At 38.1% G+C, this 15,462-nt stretch overlaps 1 protein-coding gene across 1 annotated transcript in view; it reads left to right on the top strand.

Annotated features, from left to right (window-relative positions):
• The first annotated feature begins 2,171 nt into the window (after window positions 1-2,171).
• Window positions 2,172-15,462, top strand: part of LOC149724686 (protocadherin Fat 4-like) — a 38,140-nt gene continuing 24,849 nt past the window's right edge. The window contains exons 1-13 of the mRNA XM_089892283.1: window positions 2,172-2,534; window positions 3,605-3,848; window positions 4,273-4,443; window positions 4,782-4,979; window positions 5,422-5,660; window positions 5,922-6,120; window positions 6,332-6,588; window positions 6,971-10,395; window positions 11,431-11,591; window positions 12,462-12,656; window positions 13,640-13,730; window positions 14,277-14,450; window positions 14,971-15,183. Of these exons, the coding sequence (XP_089748409.1) occupies window positions 2,395-2,534; window positions 3,605-3,848; window positions 4,273-4,443; window positions 4,782-4,979; window positions 5,422-5,660; window positions 5,922-6,120; window positions 6,332-6,588; window positions 6,971-10,395; window positions 11,431-11,591; window positions 12,462-12,656; window positions 13,640-13,730; window positions 14,277-14,450; window positions 14,971-15,183 (5,707 nt within the window). The 5' untranslated portion in view covers window positions 2,172-2,394. The remainder of the gene's footprint in view (window positions 2,535-3,604; window positions 3,849-4,272; window positions 4,444-4,781; window positions 4,980-5,421; window positions 5,661-5,921; window positions 6,121-6,331; window positions 6,589-6,970; window positions 10,396-11,430; window positions 11,592-12,461; window positions 12,657-13,639; window positions 13,731-14,276; window positions 14,451-14,970; window positions 15,184-15,462) is intronic.

The following is a 15,462-nucleotide window of genomic DNA, read 5'->3' as shown; positions in this document are numbered from 1 at the left end:
TAAGATGGTATACTTTCAGAGCCCGATATCGCATCCTTCTTGATCGTGTTTCTAACAATTAACAACGCTTTTTTAGAATCGTGAGGATACAGTTATATAACTCTTAGTAAATTCGTTGTTTACTACTTAAGTACCAGCGTATCTACTATATATGTATCAGCATACAGTAGCAGTTTAACACGTAAATTAAGCCTACTTAATCGTCGTATTTGATTGTAATGGCGTTTACATGAATACTAAGCCTTAGTATTTGCTAACCAGGTTTTATTCTTTACTTTCGTGTCTTTGTAATTCCAAGCACAATCCAACTCATTGTTGTTAAGCACACAAATACGAAACAAAAGATCCAAAGCTTCCATTGCTTCAGTATGGTTGACGACGAATTACCAGGCCGTTTTAAAGATCGTTATCAAGTAACTTATGTAATATATGAAACAATTTGTACAGTATTGTAGGGTAAGATACCGTTAGCACATAAATCCCACATTTCCTGATCGTTTTTTGAGCTACCAACAACGTTCTTTAGAGTCGTGAGGATACAGATTTATAATTCGTTGAATATTATTTGTTTACTACCAATTGAGACGAAAGAATGAATGAATGAATGAATGAATGAATGAATGAATGAATGAATGAATGAATGAATGTAACTTGCACTCCGCATACATTTTAGTGGCCAAAAGTCATGATCGAAATACGTCCCACAGCGAGCTATGACATGCCGTCCACTTATAATGTTAAGTAGATGATTTCAAGTTATTCGGAAAAGTGGGCGGGTAGACTTGAGGTGTTATTGTTAGCTTAGAATTCAGGTTTCATCAGAAAGTTTGAGTTTTATAGCGATAGTTTTAGGAAAAACCATTATATAGTACTGTGGAGTAAGATGGGACACCTTTAGCACATATTATCTAAATATCCTGATCGTGTTTTAAACAATTAACAATGGTCTATGGGAGTCGTTATTGGATACAGTTTGATAATTCTTTGAATATTCTTTGTTTACTACCAAATGAGACGATAAAATAGTATGAATAGGAGTCCCATCTTCCCCCACCCTACTTAAACGCCATAACCAATTTTTGTTTATCTCTTCGAAAACGAGAGCGAAGATCAAATTAATTAAAACAACGAAGAGAAGGGGATTAACAGCAAAAATGACAGTCGTTAAAACACACTATATGAATACGTGAAATATGGTTTATAAATTCGGTCCTAATAAAACTATTGTTGTTTCAATCTATACGCTTGCTTGTTTCGTTCGCAAACACGAATATACTGTACAGTATTATACGAAGAAAGCAATCGCTTTATATAGAAGAGCGTTTTACAGACGGGGCGGGTAATAAGATTATGTTCCTTGCGTGAAGGGTGGCCAGCTGTAACGCAGTGCGCTGTTTCGTTTCACGCGAAGATTACTTTACATTAACCGAGCGCGCAGTAAGTTATGCTCTAGGACGTTTTACTGAGAGTTGACTTGAAACGCAAGGCGTGGATTTAATTATTGTTCTCGCGGACCACGCAGACGTGTACACTGCTTAGATTCGAGCGCATAATTATACACGATGTTATGCATGCACTGCTGGAATGGTGGTTTGCTAGTAAAGCTGATCTTTTAAGTCATCAGTACGTTCAGTGTAGAAACTGTTTACTAATAAACAAACTGTTTACTGTGAAGTCTTGTAAGTTACAGATAACTGTATAGATAGAACAGGAATTGTAGAGAATTTGTAACTTTTTTTTATTTCTTAATTTATCAATTATGGTTTTAGTTTTTAAACCGAAACGTTTGGAATGAAAGTAGGTTCTTATATACAAGCTGTCAGGTTTATATTAAGGGAATTTTGTGAACTTTACTAATCTTTATTTGTATACATTTAATTATAAATGATTCTAGCTTATAGTAACATACGGTCATGCATATGGTCACATATAGTAGGGTGGGAAAAATGGGACAACTTTTCATTCTATTTCTCGTCCCATTCGGTAGTAAACAAAGAACATTCAAAGAAATATAAAGTCGTATCCTCACGACTCCTATAGACTGTTGTTAATTGTTTAAAACACGATGAGGATATTTGGAAATTATGTGCTAAAGGTGTCCCATCTTCCTCCACAGTACCATATGTATTGAGACGTAAAGATGTATTTACAATTATCTAAAAGTGTCTTCCATAAAATGCTCTGTGAAAAGGTCTAATTAACTCTGATCGATAGTTGGTAGTTTATGCGGCTAAGTGTTGTAACTTTACTGAGATAGATTATAGCGGGTGTTAGAATTACTTAATTAAATATCGACAGCTTGTTTTTATCAACAGGACGTTTAATATCTAAGCTATGTGTTAATGAAGCATGTGTCACAAGTACTTAAAGTGTGGTGGCTAGCGTGGCCACATTATGAAGACCTGCCTTGTGTTAACATTGGGAGTATTGATAAGCATAACCCGAGTGTGGTCGCTTAATTTTCAAGTTTTTGAAGAAGGTAACGCGGATGAGATCGTTGGCAATATTCCACAGCAGAATGGACAAACTTACCGGTAGGATGGTGTTTTACATTATATATAGTAGGGTGGGGAAGACGGGACATCTTTAGCACATAATATCCAAATATCCTGATCGTGTTTTAAACAATTAACAACGGTCTACAGGAGTCGTGAGTATACGATTTTATAATTCTTTGAATATTCTTTGTTTACAACCAAATGGGACAAGAAAAAGAATGAAAAGGTGTCCCATCTTCCCCCAACATACTATATATGTATTCGATAGTTTTTTTGTGTTAGTTGCTAAACACTTAAACATTTTTCCAAACTTTCGTTTTATGCCAAAAATTTACTTTATATAGAATTATGGGGCAAGAGCATGTTTTGAACGACTAACAACGCCATTTTGGCGGCACGGGATTACGATTGTTCGTAAATATTCTTTGTTTATTACCAAATGGGACGAGAAAATGAATTGAAAACACGCCCGTCTTACCAAAACCTACTATATAAAACTATTTCGATCGAATATTTAGGAAATAAAATAAAGTTTTCAGTTAAACTTGTTGTTAATTTTGTATAATTGACGCGATGCCGGCTGTAAATCGCTTCCACCGTGAAGTGTAATTATGATATTGCGTATCGATTCTTGTATTCCCCAACCCCCAGTGTGGTCGTCTTGCAGCAGATGCGACAAACAACATAAATCGTCTATAGGATGGTGTCGTGAAAACTGGGATTTACTTTTCATTAAATATATCGGCCCATAGAAACACTCCGTAAACACCGAACAAATTCATGTTTAACGTCGGTCGTTCTACTGCTAATTACCCTTTCTTTCGCCGTTTTAATTAATCTGGCCTTCGCTACGGAATTCGATGAGATAAATAACAATTTATCCTACGTTTAGATATATGATGTACTAGGGTAAAAATAGGATATGTTTTATTCTTTTTTTCTTGTCACATTTGGTAGTAAACCAAGAACATTTACAAAATTATAACCCTAGCCACGTGACTCTTAAAGAGCTTGTTATACTTGAAAAACATGGGATTTAGGTGCTAACAGTACCCTACCTTACCCACAGTACTATATGTTTTAATATAATCTTATATTGCCAACAGTCTCTCGGAGCCTTCCAGCTTTTTCACACTGATTGAAGCAACCGGGGAGTTAAAAACTACGCAAGGAATTGACCGAGAAGCGATATCCAATGACGTCATTCAACTTATTGCTGTCTCCACGGCTTCAGTTGCTCCAGTTGAAATAAATGTTCAAGTAGTCGATATAAACGATAATGCTCCGATCTTCAACCAACCAGCACATGTTGATGTCGATATACCAGAAAGCACAGAAGCTGGCGCTCAGGTTTGTTAAACAAAACCCAGAGTTTATCGGTTCAAGGCTCGTCGCTGCTACGATTGTGGACGTGTGTGTATCATGAGTGAATTGCCAGCCAAACGTAAAATAATCACCCGCAAAGTTACATACGTGGTAACTCGTAAGCGGGCACGACGTGTATGAAACAGAACACCTGTGTTATAACGGCTGTCGTTTCCCCGCCTTGCGAGGATAAATAAGACTCATTCAATCATTCATTCAAACCTAATTTATTATTTGTTCAAAATCATCCAAAATACTGAATACTTTGTAACATGTAATCCTGCACGAGGTGTATGAAGCCTTCACATTAGATGCGCAATATGACACCCAGGTTAAGACTTGAGTTGCCCCAAGGATAAATAAGTAATCACCAATAATTGCATGTAGTTTAACCTTTCGTTTTGAACAGTATTTTCTACCAACGGCCACCGACCGCGACTCGCCAGCAAACAGTGTTTCCGCAAAGTATTCGATCGTTGAAGGAGATACAAACAAGTTCGGCTTGTTGGTGGATTCTTCCCCTGGTCAGGAAACACTGCTGTTTCTCGTGACCAAAACCAAGTTCAACAGAGAGATACAAGTACGTTCAAAATTAACATAAACTGTAGGGGAAGTGGGATACCGTTAGCACCTAAATCCTATATTTCCTAAACGTGTTTTTACTAATTAACAACGCTGTTTTAAAGTATATAACCTTCCCGTAAATAGTAAATACTCAAAACAAGCATAAAACACATTCCCGTAACCTTCCCGTAACTGGTATAAGCTTAAAACACATTTCCGTAACTGGACGAGAAAAGTTAATGAAAACATATCTCACCTTATACCCCGTCCTACTATATGTGTTTTAATCGCAAACATTGGCAATAAAGGCTTTGTTTAAATATGAAATATTAGTTTAACTTGTTCAATCCTTAGGAAATCTACCACCTAAATATATCAGCAACTGACGATGGGACGCCATCTTTGTCGGGTTATTTGTCTGTTACTATTAATATAATCGACAACAACGACAATGAACCGGTGTTTGATATGAGTGAATATACAGCTACAGTAAATGAGAATGCAACGGTTGGAACTCATATTCTTACTGTACATGCAAGTGACCTTGATAAGGTATCATAGATTGACCATTCAACATACATGTATATATATATATATATTATATATATAACCGACTTGTGTATTAATGTAACTTAATTATCCTCACGTGGCGGGGCAATGACGGTTGCTATAACACGGGTGTTCTGTTTCATACACCTCGTGCCCGCTTACGAGTTACCACGTGTGTAATTTATTTAACCCTGCATAGTAGGGCAACGACAGTGGTTATAACACGGGTGTTCTGTTTTATACACCTTGTGCCCATTTATACGAGTTACTACGCTTGTAACTTTGTGGGTGATTATTTTAGCATATAGCATCAAAACCTCTTTTTAATTGACGCCGATACGTCATTTCTGTTTAACTCTGAGTTAATTTTCTGCTCTCCTTTCTGCTTCATTAATCAAATTTCTAAAGGCCGATTTCATTGAAGCGTGTACGTTATTATCGACAGGGCGCCAACGGAGATGTGAGTTATAGAATCAGCGAACGCTCGGATTCGAACAACTTATTCTCTGTGAATACATTAAGCGGGGTTATAACTTTGCGTGGACAACTCGATTACGAGATTGCCACGAGCCACAGACTCTCACTGGAGGCCTTCGACGGTGGAGAACCAGAATTATTTGGACGAGCATTCGTTACGATAACAGTTGTAAATGTGAACGACAACAACCCCGTTATCAGTTTTAGGTTTGTTAACAAACTTTTAGTAGGGTGGGGAAAGATGGGCCACCTTTAGCACATAATATCCAAATATCTTAATCCAGTTTTAAACAATTAACAACGGTATATGAAAGTAGTGAGAATACAGTTTTATAATTCTTTGACTGTTCCTTGTTTACTACCAAATGGAACAAGAAAGGAGATTGAAATCATGTCCAAAATATTTTTTTAGGTTAAAAAAATTAGGTTATAAAAGGAATACTTGATTAAAACATCAAATTTGTTTAGATTCGTCCCACCTTCTGCCACCATTGCATCGGTGGAAGACGGCGCAGCATCTGGTACGCTAATAGCTTTGGTAACGGCGACCGACCGAGATAACGCCAGATCATCAAATAGTCAGCTTGACTTGGAAATAGTATCCGGAAATGAATTAGGAAACTTCCGTCTGTTGATTGTGCCACGGATTAATATAGGAAGGCTTCAGGTAAATACTATATAGATGTTTAACGGGGAACTATATACGTGTATAAAGAATACACGTATGTAACTTATTTATTCTCGCGTGGCAGGGGAACGAGTCGTTATAACACGAGTGTTGTGTTTCATACACCTCATGCCCGTTTACAGGTTATCATGCATGTATCTTGGTCTTGTACATCCCGTTCATGTGATTCAACATACACGTGTATTGTTAGGTTGTAGGCAAGATTGACGGAAATCAAGTGGACCGGTACAATTTAACTTTCCGTGCGGGAGACAGAGGCTACCCGACCCCGCGGTATTCCTACAAATACCTCGAGGTCGTTGTCAACTCTCCAAACCAACACCCACCAATCTTCACGGCCGAAGTATATCGAGCAGAAATCTCTGAAATCTCACCAACTGGTTCTTTTGTCGTCGCTGTTAAAGCCTTCGATGCCGACAGAGGGATAACTGGACGGCTAACTTACAGGTAAGACTTCTTCTGGTATCATCATAATATAAATATTACGGTCTGTTGTAACACTCTTGAATGAATGAATGAATGAATGAATGTAATTTACTTTATCCTCGCGGGGCAGGAAAACGACAGTCGTTATAACACGAGTGTTCTGTTTCATACACCTCGTGACCGCTTACGAGTTACAACGTATGTAACTTCACCCAATCACCCACATAGTAACATACATGGTAACTCGTAAGCTGGCACGAGGTGTTAAACCCGTGTGATAACGACTGTCGTTTTCCGGCCACGCGAGGATAAAAGTAAAGTAAGTAAGTAAACTTTACTTTATCCACGCGGGGCTTTTGCTATCGTTTTCGAAGGGATTCTAATAATGTTATTATCATTACAGTATCGTGGAGGGAAACATCAACAATTGGTTCAATATAGACCAACACACCGGCCTAATAACCACGAACTCAAGAATACACTTCGAACACATTACCAATGGGCACATTAACATCATAGTAACTGCACAAGACGAAAGTGCTTCACCCAGAATCGCTAATACTTCAGTGATCGTTAGTGTAACAGATGAAAACGACCATCCACCAGTTTTTACACAAGCAGTAACTTCTATTAGCGTTACAGACAACAAAAGTCCAGGTTTATTATTAACTGTCCGTGCGACTGATATTGATACAGGACAAGCTGGAAAATTCGAGTATTCCATAATCAGCGTTTATGACGTAAATAACCGTTACGTCACAGAGGATTTGTTCGCTATCAATGCAACCACAGGAGAGATACGGAATGTGGTTATTTTGAATTCTGAAGTTTCCCAAAGTTACAAGATAACTGTAGAAGCCGCGAACCAGCTAGCAACCATTTGTGTTGTGCATGTCACTATCAACTCAGCAGTTACAACACCTCCTGTGATTTACCCACGGAAATATTTTACAACGATTCAAACAGGTTCATACATGGGGTTTACACTAACTAGAGTAAATGTACTCTCCGAAAACACCGGTGTTCTTAATTTCCGAATGACATCTGCACACACGGGTGTTAGGGTCGGATCCCACACTGGTGATGTCATAATCACTGGTGTTTGGTCACAACCAGTGACGTTTTCGTTTGAAATTGAAGTTTCTGATTCAGCTCGTGAAACTTCACAAGAGCCAGCGACTATAAATGTTGTTGTAACTGACCACGTCTCCCCGATCAGCTTTAAACGATCGGAGTTTCAGTTCTGGGTGATGGAGAATTCACCAAGTGGTTTTCATATTGGAAATATCAACATAAAACAAGAGAATGTTACATACGAGATTTTGGACGGCGATCCGGACGGTGTGTTCGCTGTAAATAACACTGGAGACTTAACATTATCAACAGCGGTGGATTACGAAGCATTGCAGATGTATAATCTAACATTGAGTGCATCACGTTATACATTAAGCTCCACGCTGGAGTACACCACAACACAAATTATAATCCTTCTAAGAGATGAAAATGACAACAAACCAATGTTTCTCAACGCTTTACCAATCAAAGGACAATCCAGAAATCCACTTCTATCGAAATATTCAGCAAACATTAATTTTGACTTACCCACAAACCATGGGAATGTACATACAGTTATATATAATGCAACGGCCGTAGACGACGACTCTGGTGTAAACGGTCTCCTCATTTATAGCCTGCTGGATCCAATGAATATATTGAAGATTAACGAAACAGGAATTGTTTCGGTTGAAAGTATATTTACTGTGGCGAACCCAATGAAAAATCTAGTATTAATCACCACATGTGATAAAGGGTCACCTCAACGTTGCTCCCAACTTAATTTAACAATGAACATCCGACCAAGACTAGGATATGATGTCATCGAATCCAAAATACGTAGAAACTATCACGTGATTCTATCTGAAGATACGAAAACGAACACTCGATTTTTTGATCTGTCGTTACTACAGCCATCGATATGTGCTACACCAGTTCAAGTCGCAAGTCATGGTTCTTTGATTACAGTGGCAACATATAGTTTTATAAGCGGTAATATAGATCAGGCGTTTGCCATTTTCCCGGACGGCCAGCTCTATTTGAAATACAGTCGGCTAAACCGGGAAAATGTTGCAAGTTATGACATAAAGATCTTGGCAAAATGCGAAGCAAACTTCCAAGAATTCGACCAAAAAGTTACAGTCAACATTGAAGTATCTGATGTCAATGATAATCCACCTTATTTCTCGGTTCCAAAATACACTTTCTACTTGTTCGAAAATCAGGAGAAAAATACCGAGATCGGAACGGTTCGAGCGTTTGATTGTGACACTGGTATTCATAGTACTATAATGTATTCAATGATGACTGGGAATAATACAGTTCCACTGCCCTTTGCGGTGAATGCATTCAATGGGAAAATAATCAACAGTGCGAAGTTAGACGCTGAGACTTTATCAAGGTATTGGAACGTGCGCAACAATACGTTTGTGTTTGCGATTCGCGCGACTGATAATAACGGTTCGTACGTCACAAACCACCCAACGTTTCACACTGACGTCACAATTGAAATTGTCGTTCGTGACGTCAACGAATTCGCGCCACAATGTTTGAGACAGTTATACGTCGCGAAGATTCCAGAAAACAGCGTGAACGGCACAACAGTGGCCCATATCACAAGTACAGATATGGATTACCAGCAAAACAACTTTGAATACAAGTTACTACCCTCAGATGCCACACCACCTTTCATAATTGAGCGCACAACTGGTCGACTAATTGTGTCGGATGGGAGGTACTTGGACCGAGAAGTGAAAGAGATTCACACACTTAAAATTCAAGTGTCAGACACCCCAACCCCGACATTATCGAGTGAATGCCTTGTTGAGATTCAACTTACCGATGTTAACGACAACCCGCCTGTGTTTCAAACTAACTCTTTAAGTTGGTCAGTATCTGAATCCAGCCCGCCCTACACTGTAGTGGGCCAACTTCATGCTGTGGATCCAGATGCTGCTGGTTTGAACAATCTTGTCCAATATTCCATGTCTCCCACAAATACAGCGGATGTAGTGAATAATTTTGCTGTAGAAGAATCATCCGGAAACATCGTTCTACTTCGGAACCTTGACCGTGAGAGTGTGAGCTCTTATGACGTCGTTGTGACGTCATCGGATTCGAGTCCAACATCACCAATGACGTCAACCAGTACATGTACTATAACAGTCGAAGATGCGAATGATAATGCTCCGGTTTTCATTGGCCAGATGGAATTCCACGTGACCGAAGGTGAATACGTCACACCAACGTCATTCGGTACCATAGAAACCAATGACGATGACGTAGGTGCCAACGGAATCGTCACATATCGGATATTACGTCAGGAAACGCAATCTGATCAACTTGGTATCACCATTGACCCAAGTACCGGAGAACTTCGTGTTCGCGGAACATTGGACCGGGAAAAATATCTCCCCGATGGACTTTTCCGCATTACTGTACTAGCTACTGATAGCGCGCCATTGATTTCAAACCAACTGTCCAAAATGGGCATTGTTAACGTCATAGTGGATGATATCAATGACGTCACCCCGGAGTTTACGAATGCTGATACCTTCCTTGTTCCGCCAAACTCCATCGCCAATGTTGGTTACGTGGTAGGCAGGGTACATGCCATGGATACGGACGCAGGGGTGAATGGTGAGGTTGTTTACAGCTTGGACACCGAATCCTCTATATTCACCATCAACCAACAAACCGGGGTCATCCGGATTTCGAATCCAATTCAAGGACCTGGGGTATTATACCAAGTTGAAATAGTCGCAAAAGACAAAGGTGATTTAGATATAGCAGTTTGGGGTGAGATCGTATATATAGTAGTTTGGGGTGAAATCGTATAATATAGTAGGGTAATGGGGTTAGATCGTACGCGATGCTGTTCTTTTTTATCGTTTAATTTGGTAAGTAAAAAAACTCATAAAAACTACATAACCGTAACCCAAAATTGCCGCAACCCAGCGGTTCTAAATATAACTTTGTTATATCTGTTAAAAGCACAATTCGGAAATATAAAACATGATATGCTAAATGTATCCATCTTGCCCTACAGTACGACACACGTATGCAATAACCGGTTCCCATTTATTTATTAAAATCTAATTTAGAGACTCTTACACCGACGGTTGAATGACATAAATGCATTTCTCTGATCCCATTGACAAACCGTATTAGTTTTTATTGCTTTGAAATTGGATAACTCGTCAGGACGTTACGCCCGTTGACAGGCTTAAGAAAAATCGAATGTTGATTGAAAATCTTTTCGCTGTTTATCCACTTTTAAGACAATAAGATTTTAAATATTTTTCAGAAGAAGCTTTAATTCTTTTTTATTTGAATGCCCGTTTTATACTATAGCAGGTTGGGATAAAATATAGTAGAGTGGGGGAAGATGGGACACCTTTTTATTCTATTTTATCGTCTCAATTTGTAGTAAACAAAGAACATTCAAAGAATTATTAAACCGCATGCTCACGACTTCCATAGACTGCATGCTGTTAATTGTTTAAAACAAGATCAGGATATTTGGTTATTATGTGCTAAAGGTGTCCCATCTTTCCCCACCCTACCATAGAACAGGTTTTGAATATCTTTTATTGTCTTTTTTGGTAGTAAACAAGCAATATTTATACAGAATTATTTACCCATATTCTCACGACTGTAAAAAAGCGTTGTTGATTGTTCAAATCACGATCAGGAATTTTGGGATTTGTGTGCCAACGGCATCTTATCTTACCCCACAGTACTATATATAGCCATTCCTGATCTTAATTTATTCTTTCCAATAAACTTTATTTCCAATTTAATATCCAGGGACACCAGCCAGGTCAAATACAATGGTATTAAATGTGATTGTGGGGAGGACTGACTCTAATAACGGTCCTGTGTTCGAACGTAGCTCATACACTGCTAGTATAGTGGAAAACATGGCGGCCGGAACAAACCTTGTTACTGTAACCGCAACTGGAAATCAGGTTCGTGTTGTTCAATATAAATTACAAACGATAACATCATATAATAGGGTGGGGGAAAATGGGACACTTTTCATTCTATTTGGTCGTCCAATTTGGTAGTAAATAAAGAACATTCAAAGAATTATAAAACCTTGTCCTCGCGACTTTAATAGACCATTGTTAAGACACGATCATGATATTTATATATTTTGTGCTAAAGATGTCCCATCTTCCCCACCCCACTATATGCTAATGTGTCCCGTCTTCCCCACCCCACTATACGTAGTCATAGGTTTTAGAGGAAATGTAGTCATTTTTAGGGTTTAGCAAAAATAAAAAAATGCTATTTGGGTTTAGCAAAAGTATGTAGTTATTTTTACACTGTTGTTACAAAATATTATTATTAAACTAATGGACCTTTTTTCTGGCTATATCAGGCCAGAGTTGGCCCATTACCCCAACATTGTATATGCACATTCTATTCCATATGGGTGAGGTCCTACAGTGAGGCATGCCATTGAACCTGGGGTTTACACCAGAGTTGGCCCATTAGCCCATCATTGTATATGCACATTCTATTCCATATGGGTGAGGTCCTACAGTGAGGCATGCCATGGGACCCGGGATTTACACCAGAGTTGGCCCATTACCCCATCATTGTATATGCACATTCTATTTCATATGAGGGAGGTTCTACAGTTAGGTACGCCATGGGGCCATGCCAAAACTACAGAATCCCCCTTAGTTTTAAATGAATGAATGAATGTAACTTACTTTATCTTTGCATGGCCGGAAAACGACAGTCGATCGTTATAACACAGGTGTACGAGTTACCATGTATCTTACTTTGCGTGGTTTTATTGGTTAAGTTTTATAACCGGCTCCTCACAGGTCGCATACTACATAACGTCAACCACAAGTAACAGCGAATCCACCATCCGTCCCTTTACAATTCATTACACAACTGGTATCATCAGTAACTTGATGACGTTGGACCGTGAGAACGGTGTGACGTCATACACGGTTCAAGTTGTAGCGGTGGATATGACGTCAAATGTAAACAATCCAAGAATTACTTCGACAAACGTAAGAAAACAATTTGGATTTTTGGTAAAATATGCTTTTAAATAAAGATTGCTTGTTAAGAAAACTTTTAAATCTGAACGAATGTAACTTATTTATCCTCACTTGACGGGGCAACAACAGTCGTCATAACACGTGTGTTTTCTCGTGCTCGCTTACAAGTTACCACATATTTTACTTTGTGGGGAATTGCATTTTCATGGCCGACAATTTTACAACCCTTTAGTTTTAAAAGTCGTTGTTTTCCAATATTGCTTATTCGTTACGTTTCGCAAGTTAGTTTTTGACAGCCTCCAAATTGCAATGATCAGTATTAATTACACTTATTGCTTATTTTCCCTCTAATTATCGCGACGGATACAAAGACGACGTTGATAAATTGAATTCCTAAGACCTCGTGACGTGCAGGTCGTAGGGGAATAACCGCAAGTCGTTAAAATGCGTTTCTTATCATAATCAGGTTGTGTGAAAGATCGATACGTCTTTTGAATGCTTATAAATACCACGCCTCTCGTTGCTTTTAATAACTGAAACCATTTTTCATAATCTGTGTATTTATTTTTAGTCTTCAGGAAATTTACATCACTTAAAAAGTTTTCTTGTGATTTATATCATGCACTTTATATTCAAAGTCAAAATTTTATTTCACACGATTTTTCACAATCTGTTTTTTTATTCTTAATTTTCATAAAATCAATCATACTTAAATAAATAGGTATTTTTTTATTTAAGATGGGATAACTTTCGCAAACAATATCCAAATATCTTTATCGTGTTTTTGACAACTAACAACGCTCTTTTAGAGTCACGAAAACACGGTTATATATTTCTGTAAATATTCTGTATTTCTACCAAATGGGGAACAATAAAAAAGAATGAAAAGACATCCCATCCTCCCCCACCCTACTGTATAAAATATACTAAACATTTAAGATTCCCATAACAATTACATTGTTATAAAACGCCAACTAAAACTTTATTTCCAGGTCGTCGTTTCAATCCTCGACTTCAACGACAATCCCCCATTGTTTGCCGAACCTTTCGTCCAAGTATTTGTAGCAGAATCTGCAGCACAAGGTTTAACATTAACTTTTATTTTCATAATAATAGTCCTGCTGGGAAGATGGGACACCTTTAGCACATAATATCCAAATATCCTGATCGTGTTTTAAACAATTAACAACGGTCCATGGGTCATAAGCATACAGTTTTATAATTCTTTGAATTTTATTTGTTTCTACTCAATGGGACAAGGACATAAAATGAGTAGGTGTATTATATTCTCCCACCCTATAGTATAGTATGGTGTGGGAAGATGGCACACCTGTTAATTCGATTTTCTCCTTCAATTTGGTAGTAAGCAAAAAACATTTAAAGAATTATTAAACTGTATGTTCACAGCTCCTGTGCACCGTTGTTAAATGTTTAAAACACGATCACGATATTTATATATTATGTGTTACATCTTCCCCCACCCTACTATATATAATATTATTTTTTTATTTCTTTTTGATTATGGTAGCAAAAATTTAAAAATATTTAAAACAAATAAGAAAGAATATCGACAAAACAATAGTTATTAAAACGCGTATGGTCAAAAACCTATTTGAATTTAATTTAAAGGTTACGTCATATCGCAAGCTACAGCACAAGATATTGACCAATCGTCTGTTATAACTTACTCATTACAAGAAACAAGCAATTCCGATCTTTTCCGAATTAATCCGAGGAATGCCGAAGTCACCCTCGGGCCAAATGGTCTCGATCGAGAATTACAATCACTATATACGCTTTATGGTGAGTAAATACATATAGCATAAGTTTTTTTGTTTATCTATTTGAAAACAAAAGTGAAGATCAAATTAATTAAAACAACGAACAGGGAATTGGCAGCAAAACGACAGTAGATTATTTATCCTCGCATGGCGGGCCACTGACAGTGGTTGTAATACGGGTGTTCTGTTTTTCATACACCTCATGCCTGCTTACAAGTTACCATGTATGTAACTTATGTATCCACATATGGCGGGCAACGACAGTCGTTATAACACGGATGTTCTGTTCCATACACCTTGAGCCTGCTTTGAATTACCACAGCATGTATAACTTTGAGGGCGACTGTTTTGGAAAACTTGATTATTTTAACGTATGGCTGACATATTAGAGAAGCCATTAGATACCATAGGGTTCGAGCAAATGACAATCTTGCCCAAGGACGCATACGCCAACATTGGTAGCAGCGACGAGCCTTGAACCCGAAAACTATAGGTCTAATTATAAAAACAAGCTAAACAACTTATAGCCGTTTTATTTTTAGTTGTAGCCGCTGATGAAATCCACCAGTCAGTAATGGAGCTCCTAATACACGTTGTGGACGTTGACGATAACTACCCGGTATTTTCCAAATCGGAATATGTATTTTCAATTACTGAAGGCTCTCCTACACCACCTAGCAGCGGTCGATATATTGGCTCAATCAAAGCGACCGATTCAGATGAAACTTCACAAATCACGTATTTCTTTGGCAACGGTACGCTTTATAATAAAAGCAGTATTTGTATAATGTTTAACACCTAAGGTTTCTTGTTTTGCGACAATACGATATATTACAGCAATAGTAGCGATATTTTCAATCTCGTTTTAAGGAGAATAAATGTAACTTGCTTTATCCTCGCGTGGCCAGAAAACCACAGTCGTAACAACACGGATGTTCTGGTTAAAGCACCTCGTGTCAGTTTACAAGTTACTAAGTATATTACCTTGGGAGTATTCACATAGATACACGCATACGCGTGTCCACAAACTAACC

Source organism: Ciona robusta, chromosome 14 (assembly GCF_009617815.1).
Source record: "Ciona robusta chromosome 14, ASM961781v2".
NCBI lineage: Eukaryota > Metazoa > Chordata > Ascidiacea > Phlebobranchia > Cionidae > Ciona > Ciona robusta.
The sequence above is the reverse complement of the archived record's forward strand: the minus strand, read 5'-3'. Positions and strand labels throughout refer to the sequence as shown.